At 38.8% G+C, this 17,576-nt stretch overlaps 1 protein-coding gene across 1 annotated transcript in view; it reads right to left on the bottom strand.

The window, feature by feature from the left end:
* The window catches only part of ALK (ALK receptor tyrosine kinase), a 180,966-nt gene that overhangs the window by 146,463 nt on the left and 16,927 nt on the right, over positions 1-17,576 (bottom strand). The window contains exons 2-3 of the mRNA XM_075863769.1: positions 7,092-7,184; positions 5,799-5,914 (exon numbers count right to left, since the gene is read on the bottom strand). Of these exons, the coding sequence (XP_075719884.1) occupies positions 5,799-5,914; positions 7,092-7,184 (209 nt within the window). The remainder of the gene's footprint in view (positions 1-5,798; positions 5,915-7,091; positions 7,185-17,576) is intronic.

The raw sequence follows: 17,576 nt of genomic DNA, 5'->3' as shown, positions 1-17,576 counted from the left end.
TCTGTACTATGTCTGATGTTACTATATATGCACTATGTCTGATGTTACTATATGTACTATGTCTGATGTTACTATATGTACTATGTCTGATGTTACTATATCTGCACTATGTCTGATGTTACTATATGTGCACTATGTCTGATGTTACTATATGTACTATGTCTGATGTTACTATATCTGTACTATGTCTGATGTTACTATATCTGTACTATGTCTGATGTTACTATATCTGTACTATGTCTGATGTTACTATATCTGTACTATGTCTGATGTTACTATATATGTACTATGTCTGATGTTACTATATCTGCACTATGTCTGATGTTACTATATATGTACTATGTCTGATGTTACTATATGTACTATGTCTGATGTTACTATATATGTACTATGTCTGATGTTACTATATGTGTACTATGTCTGATGTTACTATATGCACTATGTCTGATGTTACTATATCTGTACTATGTCTGATGTTACTATATATGTACTATGTCTGATGTTACTATATATGTACTATGTCTGATGTTACTATATATGTACTATGTCTGATGTTACTATATATGTACTATGTCTGATGTTACTTTATCTGTACTATGTCTGATGTTACTATATATGTACTATGTCTGATGTTACTATATATGTACTATGTCTGATGTTACTATATATGCTCTATGTGTGATGTTACTATATGTGTACTATGTCTGATGTTACTATATGTGTACTATGTCTGATGTTACTATATATGTACTATGTCTGATGTTACTATATATGTACTATGTCTGATGTTACTATATATGTACTATGTCTGATGTTACTATATATGTACTATGTCTGATGTTACTATATATGTGTACTATGTCTGATGTTACTATATATGTACTATGTCTGATGTTACTATATATGTACTATGTCTGATGTTACTATATATGTATTATGTCTGATGTTACTATATGTGTACTATGTCTGATGTTACTATATCTGTACTATGTCTGATGTTACTATATCTGTACTATGTCTGATGTTACTATATATGCTCTATGTGTGATGTTACTATATATGTACTATGTCTGATGTTACTATATGTGTACTATGTCTGATGTTACTATATATGTACTATGTCTGATGTTACTATATCTGTACTATGTCTGATGTTACTATATATGTACTATGTCTGATGTTACTATATATGTACTATGTCTGATGTTACTATATGTGCACTATGTCTGATGTTACTATATATGTACTATGTCTGATGTTACTATATATGTACTATGTCTGATGTTACTATATCTGTACTATGTCTGATGTTACTATATATGTACTATGTCTGATGTTACTATATATGTACTATGTCTGATGTTACTATATGTGCACTATGTCTGATGTTACTATATATGTGCACTATGTCTGATGTTACTATATATGTACTATGTCTGATGTTACTATATCTGCACTATGTCTGATGTTACTATATGTGCACTATGTCTGATGTTACTATATATGTACTATGTCTGATGTTACTATATATGCACTATGTCTGATGTTACTATATATGTACTATGTCTGATGTTACTATATATGTACTATGTCTGATGTTACTATATATGCTCTATGTGTGATGTTACTATATATGTACTATGTCTGATGTTACTATATGTGTACTATGTCTGATGTTACTATATATGTACTATGTCTGATGTTACTATATGTACTATGTCTGATGTTACTATATATGCACTATGTCTGATGTTACTATATGTGTACTATGTCTGATGTTACTATATATGTACTATGTCTGATGTTACTATATATGTACTATGTCTGATGTTACTATATATGTACTATGTCTGATGTTACTATATATGTACTATGTCTGATGTTACTATATCTGCACTATGTCTGATGTTACTATATATGTACTATGTCTGATGTTACTATATGTACTATGTCTGATGTTACTATATGTACTATGTCTGATGTTACTATATGTGCACTATGTCTGATGTTACTATATATGTACTATGTCTGATGTTACTATATATGCACTATGTCTGATGTTACTATATATGTACTATGTCTGATGTTACTATATCTGTACTATGTCTGATGTTACTATATATGTACTATGTCTCATGTTACTATATATGCACTATGTCTGATGTTACTATATCTGTACTATGTCTGATGTTACTATATATGTACTATGTCTGATGTTACTATATATGCACTATGTCTGATGTTACTATATGTGCACTATGTCTGATGTTACTATATATGTACTATGTCTGATGTTACTATATATGTACTATGTCTGATGTTACTATATATGTACTATGTCTGATGTTACTATATATGCACTATGTCTGATGTTACTATATATGTACTATGTCTGATGTTACTATATCTGTACTATGTCTGATGTTACTATATATGTACTATGTCTGATGTTACTATATGTGTACTATGTCTGATGTTACTATATATGTACTATGTCTGATGTTACTATATATGTACTATGTCTGATGTTACTATATATGTACTATGTCTGATGTTACTATATATGTACTATGTCTGATGTTACTATATGTGTACTATGTCTGATGTTACTATATGTGTACTATGTCTGATGTTACTATATGTGCACTATGTCTGATGTTACTATATATGTACTATGTCTGATGTTACTATATATTTACTATGTCTGATGTTACTATATGTGCACTATGTCTGATGTTACTATATGTGTACTATGTCTGATGTTACTATATGTGTACTATGTCTGATGTTACTATATGTGCACTATGTCTGATGTTACTATATATGTACTATGTCTGATGTTACTATATATGTACTATGTCTGATGTTACTATATATGTACTATGTCTGATGTTACTATATATGTACTATGTCTGATGTTACTATATGTGTACTATGTCTGATGTTACTATATGTGCACTATGTCTGATGTTACTATATATGTACTATGTCTGATGTTACTATATATGCACTATGTCTGATGTTACTATATGTGTACTATGTCTGATGTTACTATATATGTACTATGTCTGATGTTACTATATATGCTCTATGTGTGATGTTACTATATATGTACTATGTCTGATGTTACTATATGTGTACTATGTCTGATGTTACTATATATGTACTATGTCTGATGTTACTATATGTACTATGTCTGATGTTACTATATATGCACTATGTCTGATGTTACTATATGTGTACTATGTCTGATGTTACTATATATGTACTATGTCTGATGTTACTATATATGTACTATGTCTGATGTTACTATATATGTACTATGTCTGATGTTACTATATATGCACTATGTCTGATGTTACTATATATGTACTATGTCTGATGTTACTATATCTGTACTATGTCTGATGTTACTATATATGTACTATGTCTGATGTTACTATATGTACTATGTCTGATGTTACTATATGTACTATGTCTGATGTTACTATATGTACTATGTCTGATGTTACTATATATGTACTATGTCTGATGTTACTATATATGCACTATGTCTGATGTTACTATATATGTACTATGTCTGATGTTACTATATCTGTACTATGTCTGATGTTACTATATATGTACTATGTCTGATGTTACTATATGTGTACTATGTCTGATGTTACTATATATGTACTATGTCTGATGTTACTATATATGTACTATGTCTGATGTTACTATATATGTACTATGTCTGATGTTACTATATATGTACTATGTCTGATGTTACTATATGTGTACTATGTCTGATGTTACTATATGTGCACTATGTCTGATGTTACTATATATGTACTATGTCTGATGTTACTATATATGTACTATGTCTGATGTTACTATATGTGCACTATGTCTGATGTTACTATATGTGTACTATGTCTGATGTTACTATATGTGTACTATGTCTGATGTTACTATATGTGCACTATGTCTGATGTTACTATATATGTACTATGTCTGATGTTACTATATATGTACTATGCCTGATGTTGCTATATATGTACTATGTCTGATGTTACTATATATGTACTATGTCTGATGTTACTATATGTGTACTATGTCTGATGTTACTATATGTGCACTATGTCTGATGTTACTATATATGTACTATGTCTGATGTTACTATATATGCACTATGTCTGATGTTACTATATGTGTACTATGTCTGATGTTACTATATGTGCACTATGTCTGATGTTACTATATATGCACTATGTCTGATGTTACTATATATGTACTATGTCTGATGTTACTATATATGTACTATGTCTGATGTTACTATATATGTACTATGTCTGATGTTACTATATATGTACTATGTCTGATGTTACTATATATGTACTATGTCTGATGTTACTATATATGTACTATGTCTGATGTTACTATATCTGTACTATGTCTGATGTTACTATATCTGTACTATGTCTGATGTTACTATATATGTACTATGTCTGATGTTACTATATGTGTACTATGTCTGATGTTACTATATATGTACTATGTCTGATGTTACTATATATGTACTATGTCTGATGTTACTATATCTGCACTGTCTGATGTTACTATATGTGCACTATGTCTGATGTTACTATATATGTACTATGTCTGATGTTACTATATATGCTCTATGTGTGATGTTACTATATCTGTACTATGTCTGATGTTACTATATATGTACTATGTCTGATGTTACTATATATGTACTATGTCTGATGTTACTATATCTGTACTATGTCTGATGTTACTATATGTGTACTGTGTCTGATGTTACTACATATATATATGCACTGTGTCTGGAGGAGACTACTGATCTCATCCTGGAGAGATTGGACAAGTCCTACTCTTATCTTGTTTGGAGGAAGGGGGGGGGGGTGGTTGTATGATCTAACACCACAAATGTTCTCCAGTGTAATGGGGTCCTTTCTTCCTATTCCCCCTTAATAACTGCTCTAAAATGTAATGAACAGAATCCGAGTTCTTTTGGAAGAGAGAATTATGCTGTTCTAGGGATACAATATTCAGCATGAATTGCGTGCGGCCTTAATTGCATCTTGAGTTGTCGCCCGGTCCGGACCGCTGGATGTTATTATTGTTGTGACATTGCTGGAATATGCGGCCGCTCTCATCTACCTGGGAAATGTATTCCATTGATGTGAGATGAGGTTTCCTATGTTAATGCCGAGCTCTTTGTTCTCGTACAGAAGGCAGTGGAGGGAAGATACATTGTCTCTTTCTCAAATACAATGTTTCCTCGTCTCTCTTTTCTGAGGTTTCTAATCTAGAGACTTCTATAAGATTATACCGCAGAGAAATAACATTAATTGGCCTCGTGCCTCCTAACATAAAAGCCTCGGCTCGGGTCGTCCCTCGTGTCATCTGGTTCGGACATGAGGGTTAAAGGCCTTTCAAGACTCTTCTATTTCCACGTCGTTGATTGACAAGTGGACAAACCCAGCGAGTGGTTAATACGAAGGCCACAATTATCCTACAAGGACACAATTCACTATTCACTTATCCAGCAAGTATCTCAGCAAACCCAAGATTATTCAATCAGAGCGGGCGAGAAGATGTGTCTAATATGATCAGCAATGTCTGCTAATAGAGCTGGCCATAGGAATACACTATCTTATCCCATCCCACATTAAAATGCCCATACAAACATCCCATTGGTTTTGTGGGATGGAGACAAGCAGCCACCGGAAACACCTGGCGCCGCTTATCCCCAGGGAAACAAGGGATTAGAAAAGTAGAAATCCAACCTGCTCGATCTCTGTTTCCTCAGTCTGTAGCCATAGACATTGGATTTTAGGTGGATCTTGGCAGAGTCCTGCTGAGCTTGTGGTAGGCTAAAACTTGTACACAGAACACAGTCAATCTAAACAGGATGAACTAAAGTGTAAAGCATGGGGGAGGGACTGAGCAGGAGCCTAAGCCTTTGACTACAAAGGAGGTGGATTTTAGATTATATCAGACCCCAATAGACAATGCAACTAAACTGGAGTCACTGATAATAGTGGTTATATAATGACCATCATTTTACTTAAAATTTAGCGTTTAGCCTGGAATATATGTGGCCCTTCAAGCATACAATCATCTATCTATCTATCTATCTATCTATCTATCTATCTATCTATCTATCTATCTATCTATCTATCTATCTATCTATCTATCTATCTATCTATCTATCTATCTATCTATCTATCTATCTATCTCATATCTATCTATCTATCTATCTATCTATCTATCTATCTATCTATCTATCTATCTATCTATCTATCTATCTATCTATCTATCTATCTATCTATCACATCGGTCGTCATAGGAGCTGCATACACAAAACGATAGGAGATTTTTAATGAAGAATATTTATTTAAATGCATTGGACCAATAAACAAACAATCATTTTTTTTTTGCAAAAGTTTACATACCCTTCACTGTATCTGTTAATTCTACGGAGAAGGAGGATCTAGAATGGCTGACAGACACATCTGGCGCCGCTTATCCTGGAGGAAACAATAGGATTGGTAGGGGGAAAAAAATCCAACCTAGTTTCCACATCAGTCATTGAGGAAGGAGCAGAGACTTTATAAATTTTTTCTCTTAATTTATGTCCATGATATTTTGAAACATTTGATAATCCAGCACATTGATTCTGGATTAAAGGAATTCTTCTACAATGCAACTGAAGCAAATAATTGAGATCTCCGTCATACACCCTATTGGCCTCTGCATAAACTGCTTGTTCAAGGAAAAGATGGGATCTGCCGGCTTATCACAGTCATCATGCAGCGTTTCCCCCCAACAGAATGGAACATTTATTCGTCGGCTTTCCGACCATGAGCGTCAGGTGGAGGTCGGCTGTAAACCTGCGCCCATGTCATACGGAGACTGATGGCAGAGAAGACGCAGACCCCCTCCAGCCGCTCCGCCGTGCAGCCGGGCTCACAATATGCACTTCTCAATGGAACATCAAGAAATCCAATATAGATGATTTTACGGCGAGTGTATCGGAATCCACCGTCCCGGAGAAGTCAATTCCAGCAGAACATTACCCACAAATCGCCATTAAACATGTTGGAGTCAGCGCTTTCTGCAGACAAGTAGCAAATAGTAGAGACGTTAAACTGACGAATATAGACGAGAATCTGGAAATGTGCAAAAATGGGGGGAATTTGGATATAAATGTTAAATTGTGGATGTTGCTCATCGTTTTCTACAAAACTGGTATATTTAACCCCTTAAAATGAATGTCCGCCCTTAAACGCCATTTTATTTTCCTAATCTAAATAGGTGCAACATTCAGTTAATATATCTTTATAGCAGTTTCTCTGATACACAGCTCCAAATCCCCTGCATTGACATAGAGTTAAATGATAAAATTCTGTCTACCTGCAGCCACCACTAGGGGGAGCTTCGGATGATATTATATACAGTTTCTACATTGCACTCAATAATATAATAGTATGCAGTAAGCTCCTGGGCTCCCCCTAGTGGTGGCTGCATGCCATTTTTTACTTTTTGATAAAGAAGTCAATGAAAAGTTGTTCTGCTGTTATTGGAAATTTTATTGACTTCTATAAAAACTTCTGCAACCTTCTAATATACTTTGTGTTTAAATTCTTCACCATTTCCAACATCTCTGTCTGTTGTCAATGAATAGAAACACTGTCAAATTGAGATCTGATATACCATAAGAAGCCATAACCTGTGTCAGACATGAACAGGACAGGTCTCTCAGCCTCTGTATATAAATACACAATTTTCTGTTCACTGATGCAAGCAGGGATATTGACAATGGTATTTATTTTTACCCAGCATCCAATAATCCAGAAAGTCTGATAATCTGGCGCTTGTTTCCAGCGTAGAACTGCCATATAATATTGAATTTCACAATTCTAAACACTGTATTTAATATATATTTCAGCTACTATTTGTTTGGGGGAATATTTTTTACCCTTGCATGTGTGTTTTATATATTTTTCTCTGACTGTTCGATTATCCAGAATATTTGATAAATTCCCAATAATGAAATTTAAAAAGAAAAAAAAAAAATTATTTCCCAATTCTGCTACTTTCTAATATACAGTAAAATTCCTTTGATATAGAATTCATGGAACACAAAAAATGTTGGTCAGCACATCCTAGCAAAAGGAAAAATGTGCAGGTGCACGTACGCTGTGACTGCAAACAATACATGTAAAGAAAAAAAACATTGCAACATCACTCTGCAAACGCTAAGACCACACAATACACTGCGTCCAGTGGCGTAACTACCGCTACGGGGCCCGCGCCATGAGGGGGCCCGAGTCGCCCTCCGGCACGGGCCCCCACCATGGCCGGAGGCTCCGCTAGCAGCCGCTATGGCTGCTACAGCGGGACGCCACTGAACACTACGGCAGAGCAGGGAGGTATCTCCCCGCTCTGCCATTAAACAAAAGACATGTATCCCCTCTCCACAGGATCTCCACAGGACAGGGGATACATGTGTGATCGCTGGCAGCGATGGGGAGAACGGGGGACCGAAAGTCCCCTGAAGTTCTCCATCACAAACCTCAGACTTCCGGGGTCTGTGTCGGGAGCTCCGTAGAAATTAATGGAGCGCCGGTCGTGCTTGTGCGCATGCGTGACCAGCGCTCCATTCATTGTTATTGAGCTGCGCAGACCCCGGAAGTCCGAGGTTAGTCATGGAGAACTTCAGGGGACTTTCAGTCCCCCGTTATCCCTATCGCTGCCAGCGATCACACATGTATCCCCTGTCCTGTGGAGATCCTGTGGAGAGGGGGATGCATGTTATTTGTAGGACACACTGTAGGTCACATTTTTTGGGGGGGTTGGGGACGCTGTATGGCGTTCCCTACAGGGGGAGGGCTGTATGGCGTTATCTACAGGGGGGCTGTATGTCGTTATCTACAGGGGGGGCTGTATGGCGTTATCTACAGGGGGGGGCTGTATGGCGTTATCTACAGGGGGGCTGTATGGCGTTATCTACAGGGGGGACTGTATGGCGCTCCCTGCTGGGGGAGGCTGTAAGGCGTTCCCTACAGGGGGGGCTGTATGGCGTTATCTATAGGGGGGCTGTATGGCGTTCTCTGCTGGGGGGGGCTGTATGGCATTCCCTACAGGGAGGGGCTGTATGGCGTTACCTACAGGGGGGCTGTATGGCGTTACTTACAGGGGGGCTGTATGGCGTTATCTACAGGGGGGGCTGTAAAAAAGGCACTATCTACAAGGGGGGGTTGTGTGACACCCAGGGGAGGGGGGCCCCAGTCAAAAGTTTGCTATGAGGCCCAGTCTTTCCTAGTTACGGCCCTGACTGCGTCTAGATAAATTTGCCTTACTGCTACGTTTACTCACAAAAGTGAGGTTCAGACCCAGAACAGCCGTGTATTTTGTAGGTTAGGGACCCACTTATGCCTTGTCTTGGCAGGTGGGCTCACACAATTTAATCAAAATGTGTGCCAAAAACCTCACTATTGTGAGCAAACGTAATGCAAATTGAACTAGATGCAGTGTATTAGGTGGTCTGAAAGCCCTATTACACCGGACGATTTTGGCTGGTGCAGCAAATGCCGATCAACGAGAGAGCTCATTGATCGGCGCTCGTTTGCTCCTGTCACAAGAAACTATGTATGGGAATGATACATAGTTCCTTGCGTAGTCAATAGCGTAGTCGACTACGCTATTGATTCCGTCAAAACGACGGAGCCCTTGCACAACTGAGACAAACAGAAATCATTGGCACCGGATCCATCACCATTGATGGAAACGGAATCCTCTGGTTTCCGTTTGTGCCGGTCAGGGCTCCGTTCTGAAGGAAATCGCCGGAATGAAGCCCTGACGCAGATGTGAACGAAGCCTAAGCCAGGTATATTTTCTTTTTAAGAATCTGGGAGAACGATGTGACGATCCTTGTGGGAGTTTTAGTGATGGTTGTTGTCACTGAACTTTCCCAGGAACCGATGTAACATAGAAACAGCTCAATAACATTTTTTAAACACTTGACAGAGACGTTACAGGAACACTATTATGTCTAGTGCCGGGACAAATGGGGCGGAGCATGACACAGAGATTCTCTCTTTGGCACTTATTAAACACCTTTGTCATGCTCCGCCCCTTTAGGCCCTACATTAGGCATAACACAGTGTATCAGTTCTGCTGGGAATGTTCCTTTAAGAACTAACGATTGATACATTGTGACAATTTCCATATTCTTAATGATTAATCCCTCTACCTGGAAACCTGAGGCTCCTATTTCCCACCCAAGTGGCAGTGATCTCCCCCCGCTGCTCTGTAATCTGTTCCTGGGAGAACAAAAGAAACACGGTCACCTCCGATAATAGTCGCCTATAATTCGAGGAATCTTCGTGTGCTCTTTGAGTGCAGTCATTTCACAGAATTACTGGTGAGGAGGGAGGCAGCACATGAAAGGGGAACAGCCGATCTGCAGGCTTTGGAGCTGGCTTTCATATGCTAAATATCATACGACGACACCGCGGCCAGACCGCAACGAGGATCTGATTTGTTTCTTACATACTTTGATTTATTATTATGTTTTGCCCAACTTTCTGCTGTGGATCAATCCCGAAAATAATAATATAATCTGTGATAAAATGACATTAATCGCATTAAAATTGCGCGCCTAACACGACTTTAATGGTTCCCTATGGGGTAAATAGTTGCAAGAGACGATGTTGGATTTTTTGTGATGGTGCGAGATCACTTGAGACTTTTTTCCCCATAGGAAATTGTGTTGCGATTTTGCCGTGACTTTACTATGAATCGCAGGTCTGTCGCAGGGCTCCCACCTACCATGTGCCATTTATAATACTGATATCTTCATAAGTGGCAGAGGGGCTATTGGACCCCCTCAGGCACCAGGGCCATGGTGCAAGTGCTACCTTTTCACCCCCTGTGGCTACACCCCTGGATGTCTTCAGCTTCAGACACAGTTTATACATAGAATTAATACCGTATACATGAATTCTTAGCTTGTTTGCTATGTTTGATGACAAACTTACATGTAACTGTGGCTCAGCACAGACTGTAACCCCGGACAGTATAAAAATGAAAATGACAAAACATTACAATTTGTAAGCAATTCATGTAAAATGTCCACGCTTTTAGAAATGTCCCTCCTTTTAGTATATTAAGTGTATATAGTGTATTCCGTATATATTTCATTTGTCAAAGCAGAAGTTGTACTCAAGAAACATGTCTCCTACTGTAGGGGATAGGAAGTTACAGCCATAGTCAGCCATCTTGGAAGCCATAAAGAGTTTTCTTTGGTCACCAGGTCACCCACCTGCATAAAAGTTCACCTACATAAATGCTTCTCTGATCTCTCCTCCTTCCTATCGCCTATCTTCATGTGATCAGACTTAGATATGATGCTCTCATAGTCACATCTTGGTGCCTTTTCTGCCTGCTTGCATTGATAGACAAGAGGAAGGCACTCTCATAATAAGGGAAGAATGTCCACATGACAGCCCACATGCCTTCCAATCAATGCAAACACCACCATATATTTCAAAGGACAGAGCCCTCAGGATGAAAACATCAATCATGAAAACATCAAAATATGGTAAAATATGCAATATAGATAGAGGTAGAGCACTGAAGAGCGCAGCTATACAAAAAAAAAACAAACAACACATTTTAATATAATATATTTTAAAAGTCTTTCCTTTCCTGCATTTCATGTTTATACCGATAAGTAAATACTCTGGAATGGACTTTATATATAGTAGACTGACTATCGTAGAAGATAAACCCGGTGGCACAATCCAGGTTACATTGTTACATTGTAGACCCTCGGCTATTCTTTACATTGTTACATTGTAGACCCTCAGCTATTCTTTACATTGTTACATTGTAGACCCTCAGCTATTCTTTACATTGTTACATTGTAGACCCTCGGCTATTCTTTACATTGTTACATTGTAGACCCTCGGCTATTCTTTACATTGTTACATTGTAGACCCTCGGCTATTCTTTACATTGTTACATTGTAGACCCTCAGCTATTCTTTACATTGTTACATTGTAGACCCTCGGCTATTCTTTCCATTGTTACATTGTGGACCCTCGGCTATTCTTTACATTGTTACATTGTAGACCCTCGGCTATTCTTTACATTGTTACATTGTAGACCCTCGGCTATTCTTTACATTGTTACATTGTAGACCCTCAGCTATTCTTTACATTGTTACATTGTAGACCCTCGGCTATTCTTTACATTGTTACATTGTAGACCCTCAGCTATTCTTTACATTGTTACATTGTAGACCCTCGACTATTCTTTACATTGTTACATTGTAGACCCTCGGCTATTCTTTCCATTGTTACATTGTGGACCCTCGGCTATTCTTTCCATTGTTACATTGTGGACCCTCGGCTATTCTTTACATTGTTACATTGTAGACCCTCGGCTATTCTTTACATTGTTACATTGTAGACCCTCGGCTATTCTTTCCATTGTTACATTGTGGACCCTCGACTATTCTTTACATTGTTACATTGTAGACCCTCGGCTATTCTTTACATTGTTACATTGTAGACCCTCGGCTATGCTTTACATTGTTACATTGTAGACCCTCAGCTATGCTTTACATTGTTACATTGTAGACCCTCAGCTATTCTTTACATTGTTACATTGTAGACCCTCGGCTATTCTTTACATTGTTACATTGTAGACCCTCGGCTATTCTTTACATTGTTACATTGTAGACCCTCAGCTATTCTTTACATTGTTACATTGTAGACCCTCGGCTATTCTTTACATTGTTACATTGTAGACCCTCAGCTATGCTTTACATTGTTACATTGTAGACCCTCAGCTATTCTTTACATTGTTACATTGTAGACCCTCGGCTATTCTTTACATTGTTACATTGTAGACCCTCGGCTATTCTTTACATTGCTACATTGTAGACCCTCAGCTATTCTTCACATTATTACATTGTAGACCCTCAGCTATTCTTTACATTGTTACATTGTAGACCCTCGGCTATTCTTTACATTGTTACATTGTAGACCCTCGGCTATTCTTTACATTGTTACATTGTAGACCGTCGGCTATGCTTTACATTGTTACATTGTAGACCCTCGGCTATTCTTTACATTGTTACATTGTAGACCCTCGGCTATTCTTTACATTGTTACATTGTAGACCCTCAGCTATTCTTTACATTGTTACATTGTAGACCCTCAGCTATTCTTTACATTGTCATCATTATTCAGTCTTGTTCATCAATCTACGAAATCTGAGCAATTCCATTACTAGATCCGCAGTTTTGTGGTATCTAATGATGCATTAAAAAAAGAGACTGTCCTACCATGTCTGTCTGATAATAAAGTTCTTTATATTTTATTGTTTCATGTCAAGAATAAATGAGCCGTAGGCTGCGTCTCACAGCTGTATGAACAATCAGGACCATATACTTCATTGGAAACCGGATCCAGTTTTTCCACAATAAATATATTGTTCTTAAGTTCCTTAAAGAGGCTCTGTCACCACATTATAAGTGCCCTATGTCCTACATAAGGAGATCGGCGCTATAATGTAGGTGACAGTAATGCTTTTTATTTAAAAAAAACGATCTATTTTTACCACTTTATTAGCGATTTTAGATTTATGCTAATGAGTTGCTTAATGCCCAATTGGGCGTATTTTTAAATTAGACCAAGTGGGCGTTGTACAGAGCAGTGTATGACGCTGACCAATCAGTGACAAATCAGAGTCATGCACTCCTCTCCATTCATTTACTCAGCGCATAGGGATCCTGCTAGATCCTTATGTGCTGTCTTATACTAACACATTAACAATACTGAAGTGTTTAGACAGTGAATAGACATTCCACGGGATGTCTATTCACAATCTCTGCACTTCGTTACTCTGTCTGTGGTAGTTACAGCAGAGGAAGCGTGATCTCGCGAGATCTCGCTGTAAATGACAGGTTACTACGAGATTACGCTTCCTCTGCTGTAACTACCACAGTAACAAAGTGCAGAGATTGTGAATAGACATTCCGTGGAATGTCTATTCACTGTCTAAACACTTCAGTATTGTTAATGTGTTAGTATAAGACAGCACATAAGGATCTAGCAGGATCCCTATGTGCTGAGTAAATGAATGGAGAGGAGTGCATGATGCTGATTGGTCAGCGTCATACACTCCCCTGTACAACGCCCACTTGGTCTAAAGTAAAAACACGCCCACTTGGGCATTAAGCAACTCATTAGCATAAATCTAAAATCGGTAATAAAGTGGTAAAAATAGATTGTTTTATTAAATAAAAAGCATTACCGTCACCTACATTATAGCGCCGATCTCCTTATGTAGGAGACAGGGCACTTATAATGTGGTGACAGAGCCTCTTTAAATTGCAATTACAATGTTTTCTTTTCTGGTGGTTAACAATAATATTCTGTATATAGAGGATTAATAATAATGTTACTTGTGTCTTATAAATACAAAATAATATCCCTGGTGTCTAGTGGATTATTCATAATATTACTGGTGACTATTGTAATAATAGCAACCACCACAAGAACTATAAGATAGCTGTTGTGTAGTAAGCAATAGTTATACATCTGATGTCTAGAGGGTTAATAATATTTTTGGTGTCATTTCAGGTGTCCATTGGGTTAATAATAGTTTCCCTCGTGTCTAGTGGATTAATACACAGTGGAGTCCCATTATTCTGACCAGCAGGTAATATCCAGAGTAACCGCCGTGTGCAGCACGGACAGCAGTAGACGGGCGGGGAGTGATCAATAAGGTGCTGGTCGGTGGTCTCCGGTATCTGGCGCCTCGCTGACTGCAGTGTCTCCCACATTTGCTGGAGGGTGCGTGCGGGAAGATTCATAGAGGGAACAAGACGATCGAAGTCCCACAGATGCTCAATTGGGTTCGTCTGGAGAATTAGGGGCCAGGGATGTACTTGGAGGTCTTGATCGTGCTCTTCCAGCCACTGTCGGACATTTCTATCCGTGTGACGTGTCGCATTGTCTCGCTGGAAGATTCCACCTGCCCCAGGGAAGACAATCAGCATGTATGGGGGGATGTGATCTGCAATGATGGATTCATACCCAAATTGCTTTAGAGCCGTCCACATGGATGAGTGGCCCAGAGAACGCCATGAAATAATCCCCCGACCATAACGCTGCCGCCACAGCCATGTGTTCTTCCAGCAATGGTTGCCGGGTGTTTGTTCTCTGAAGTTTCTCGCCTGACACGCCAACGTCCATCCGTTCCACGGAGCAGAAAACATCACTCATCGGAGAAGACGACCCTTTACCAATCATCGGTGGTCCAATTCCGATACTGCCGCGCACATTGAAGGCTTTTTGTCTGCTGCAGCTTTGTTACATAGGAGCAGTGACCATCCGTCAGCTCTGGAGCCCCATACGCAGTCGGGTTCGCCGGACTGTTGTATTAGACCCACGTCTGGTCGCCTCCTGGTTGATTTTCATGGTGAGCTGCTCCCATGTAGCGTGTCGTTCAGCCCTCGCGCACCTTCGTAGCCGACGTTCACCTCTCACATCAATGGCACGTGGCGCTCCGCAGTTTCCACGTCAGTTATTCCCAATGGCGCCATTCATCCACTCACGATACACTGTCACCACAGCAGCACGCGAACAGTTCACAAGCTGCGCTGTGTGAGAAATACCGACACCCCGGACCGACAGCCGATAATCATCCCTTATTACAACTCTGATAAATCTCCCCTTTTACGCCTGACAACAGAGTGACGTGATCAGACAGCCGACCGCACCCCTTATATACCCACCAAGCCACCGACACATCACTTCATTGGCTACGTGCTGCCGACGTCTAAAGTAGGAGGTGCTCATAATAATGGGACTCCACTGTGTAATATTCCTGATGTCAGGTGGAGTAATAATAATAATATCACAGTTTTTTGGTAAATTCATAATTTTATCCCTGTTGTCTAGTAGAATAATAATAATAATAATAATAATAATAATAATACAAATTATAATATTACTGGTGTCTTATGAAATGATAATTATATCCCTGGTGTCCAGGTGGTTAATATATATGTATAGCTTCACTTTAATCTCAAAATTAATTCTGAAATAATTGATTATATTTACATTTCATATATACACGTAGCAATCCGATATTCCAGAGATAATGTAAGGTATCCGTCAATACATTAATCTGAGGGGGAAGATATAAAGTGTTACTTCTTATCAGACCCAATTTTAACTAAGCCTCTCGAGTCATTACATGAAGTTCTTTCTACTGGAGCTGGGAAAGGTCAGCTTAAATTGACGCCTTATTTCACATGCGAAGCCGCGTTGTAGGAATCGGATACGTTAACTAAATGACACACTATGGATAATGTACATCTCCTAATATCCCCCGAGTATTACGCTCGCAGAACTTGCCGTAACTTAAATTAATGGAATTATTTCAGACGTCTTAAAAAAAAAGAAAATAGCTTTTTCATTAGCGGCTACAATGTAGAGTTGCCCAAGCAGATGAAGTAATCAGGACTCCTAATGGCTGGAATTATATCCAGGATCCATGTACTGGTTTTATGAGCCATTGTAAACGGTGAGTTACTATCACTTTAAGGCATAATTTTTAACATTAATCCGCTGTATCTATATAAAAATGACAAAGGATGAAGTGTGCTGCAGTAATAACATAAATTGCACAGTAATTTTAAAGCAGATTAAATTGTAATTCATTCATTCTGAACATTTCCCATCATGCCTTAGGATGGAGCGCTTTCTCATGTGCTCATTGTTGCCCCCTGGTGAGTAATACATTCTGGATGAGCTAATAAGAGGAGTGGGGGAAGGGAGGTGACAACTGGTCTGAGCTCATTTCTGACTCACAAAAATAGTAGTCACTTTTTAAGACCATCCAGATATTGTCCAGACAAGAGCTACATGGCCACATTGGTAGAGTGTTATTATGCCCTGCCAGACCACCTGACTACTTATAATATTTCTTTAGTGCCAGGCTTGTCGTTGCTTCAGGTTATTCATCCACAAATGTGGGAGGGCTATGCTGCATGCTTATATTGGTCTCTATTGTATTGAATAAAGTCATATTTGTAAAGACTGGAGTACAATGTTATAGGCAGCAGATGATAATAGATATTTTTTTATGCCTAATTAGACACTAAAAATATTCCTGGTGTCTAGTAGGTTACTGTCATGGCCGCGGTCGTGGACTTCCGCCATTCCTTACCTTGCGACGTCCGCAACCACAGACCGTCATACTGCCAGCGTCTCCCTCCTAGGAGACGCCGACACTCGCGGCCGTCCGGCCCTGCTCTCGATGTTAGGATGCGCGTGCACGCTCAGTCCCTGCCTTAGATGGCCAGTGCGCGCACATGTTAAAGTTCCCTAATCTATCCCTGATCATCCTGGACTATAAAAAGGGCTCTGCTCTTCCAGTCATTGCCTGAGCGTTGTTGTTGTCTACTCATGTTCGTATTGCAAATGGTCCCTTAGTTTTATCCTACTCCCAGTGTTCCCATGCTGTGTTTGTTCCTG

The sequence above is a fragment of the Rhinoderma darwinii genome, chromosome 4, assembly GCF_050947455.1.
Source record: "Rhinoderma darwinii isolate aRhiDar2 chromosome 4, aRhiDar2.hap1, whole genome shotgun sequence".
In the NCBI taxonomy this organism is placed as follows: domain Eukaryota; kingdom Metazoa; phylum Chordata; class Amphibia; order Anura; family Rhinodermatidae; genus Rhinoderma; species Rhinoderma darwinii.
Note: the sequence above shows the minus strand (reverse complement) of the source record. Positions and strands in the feature narration are given on the sequence as shown.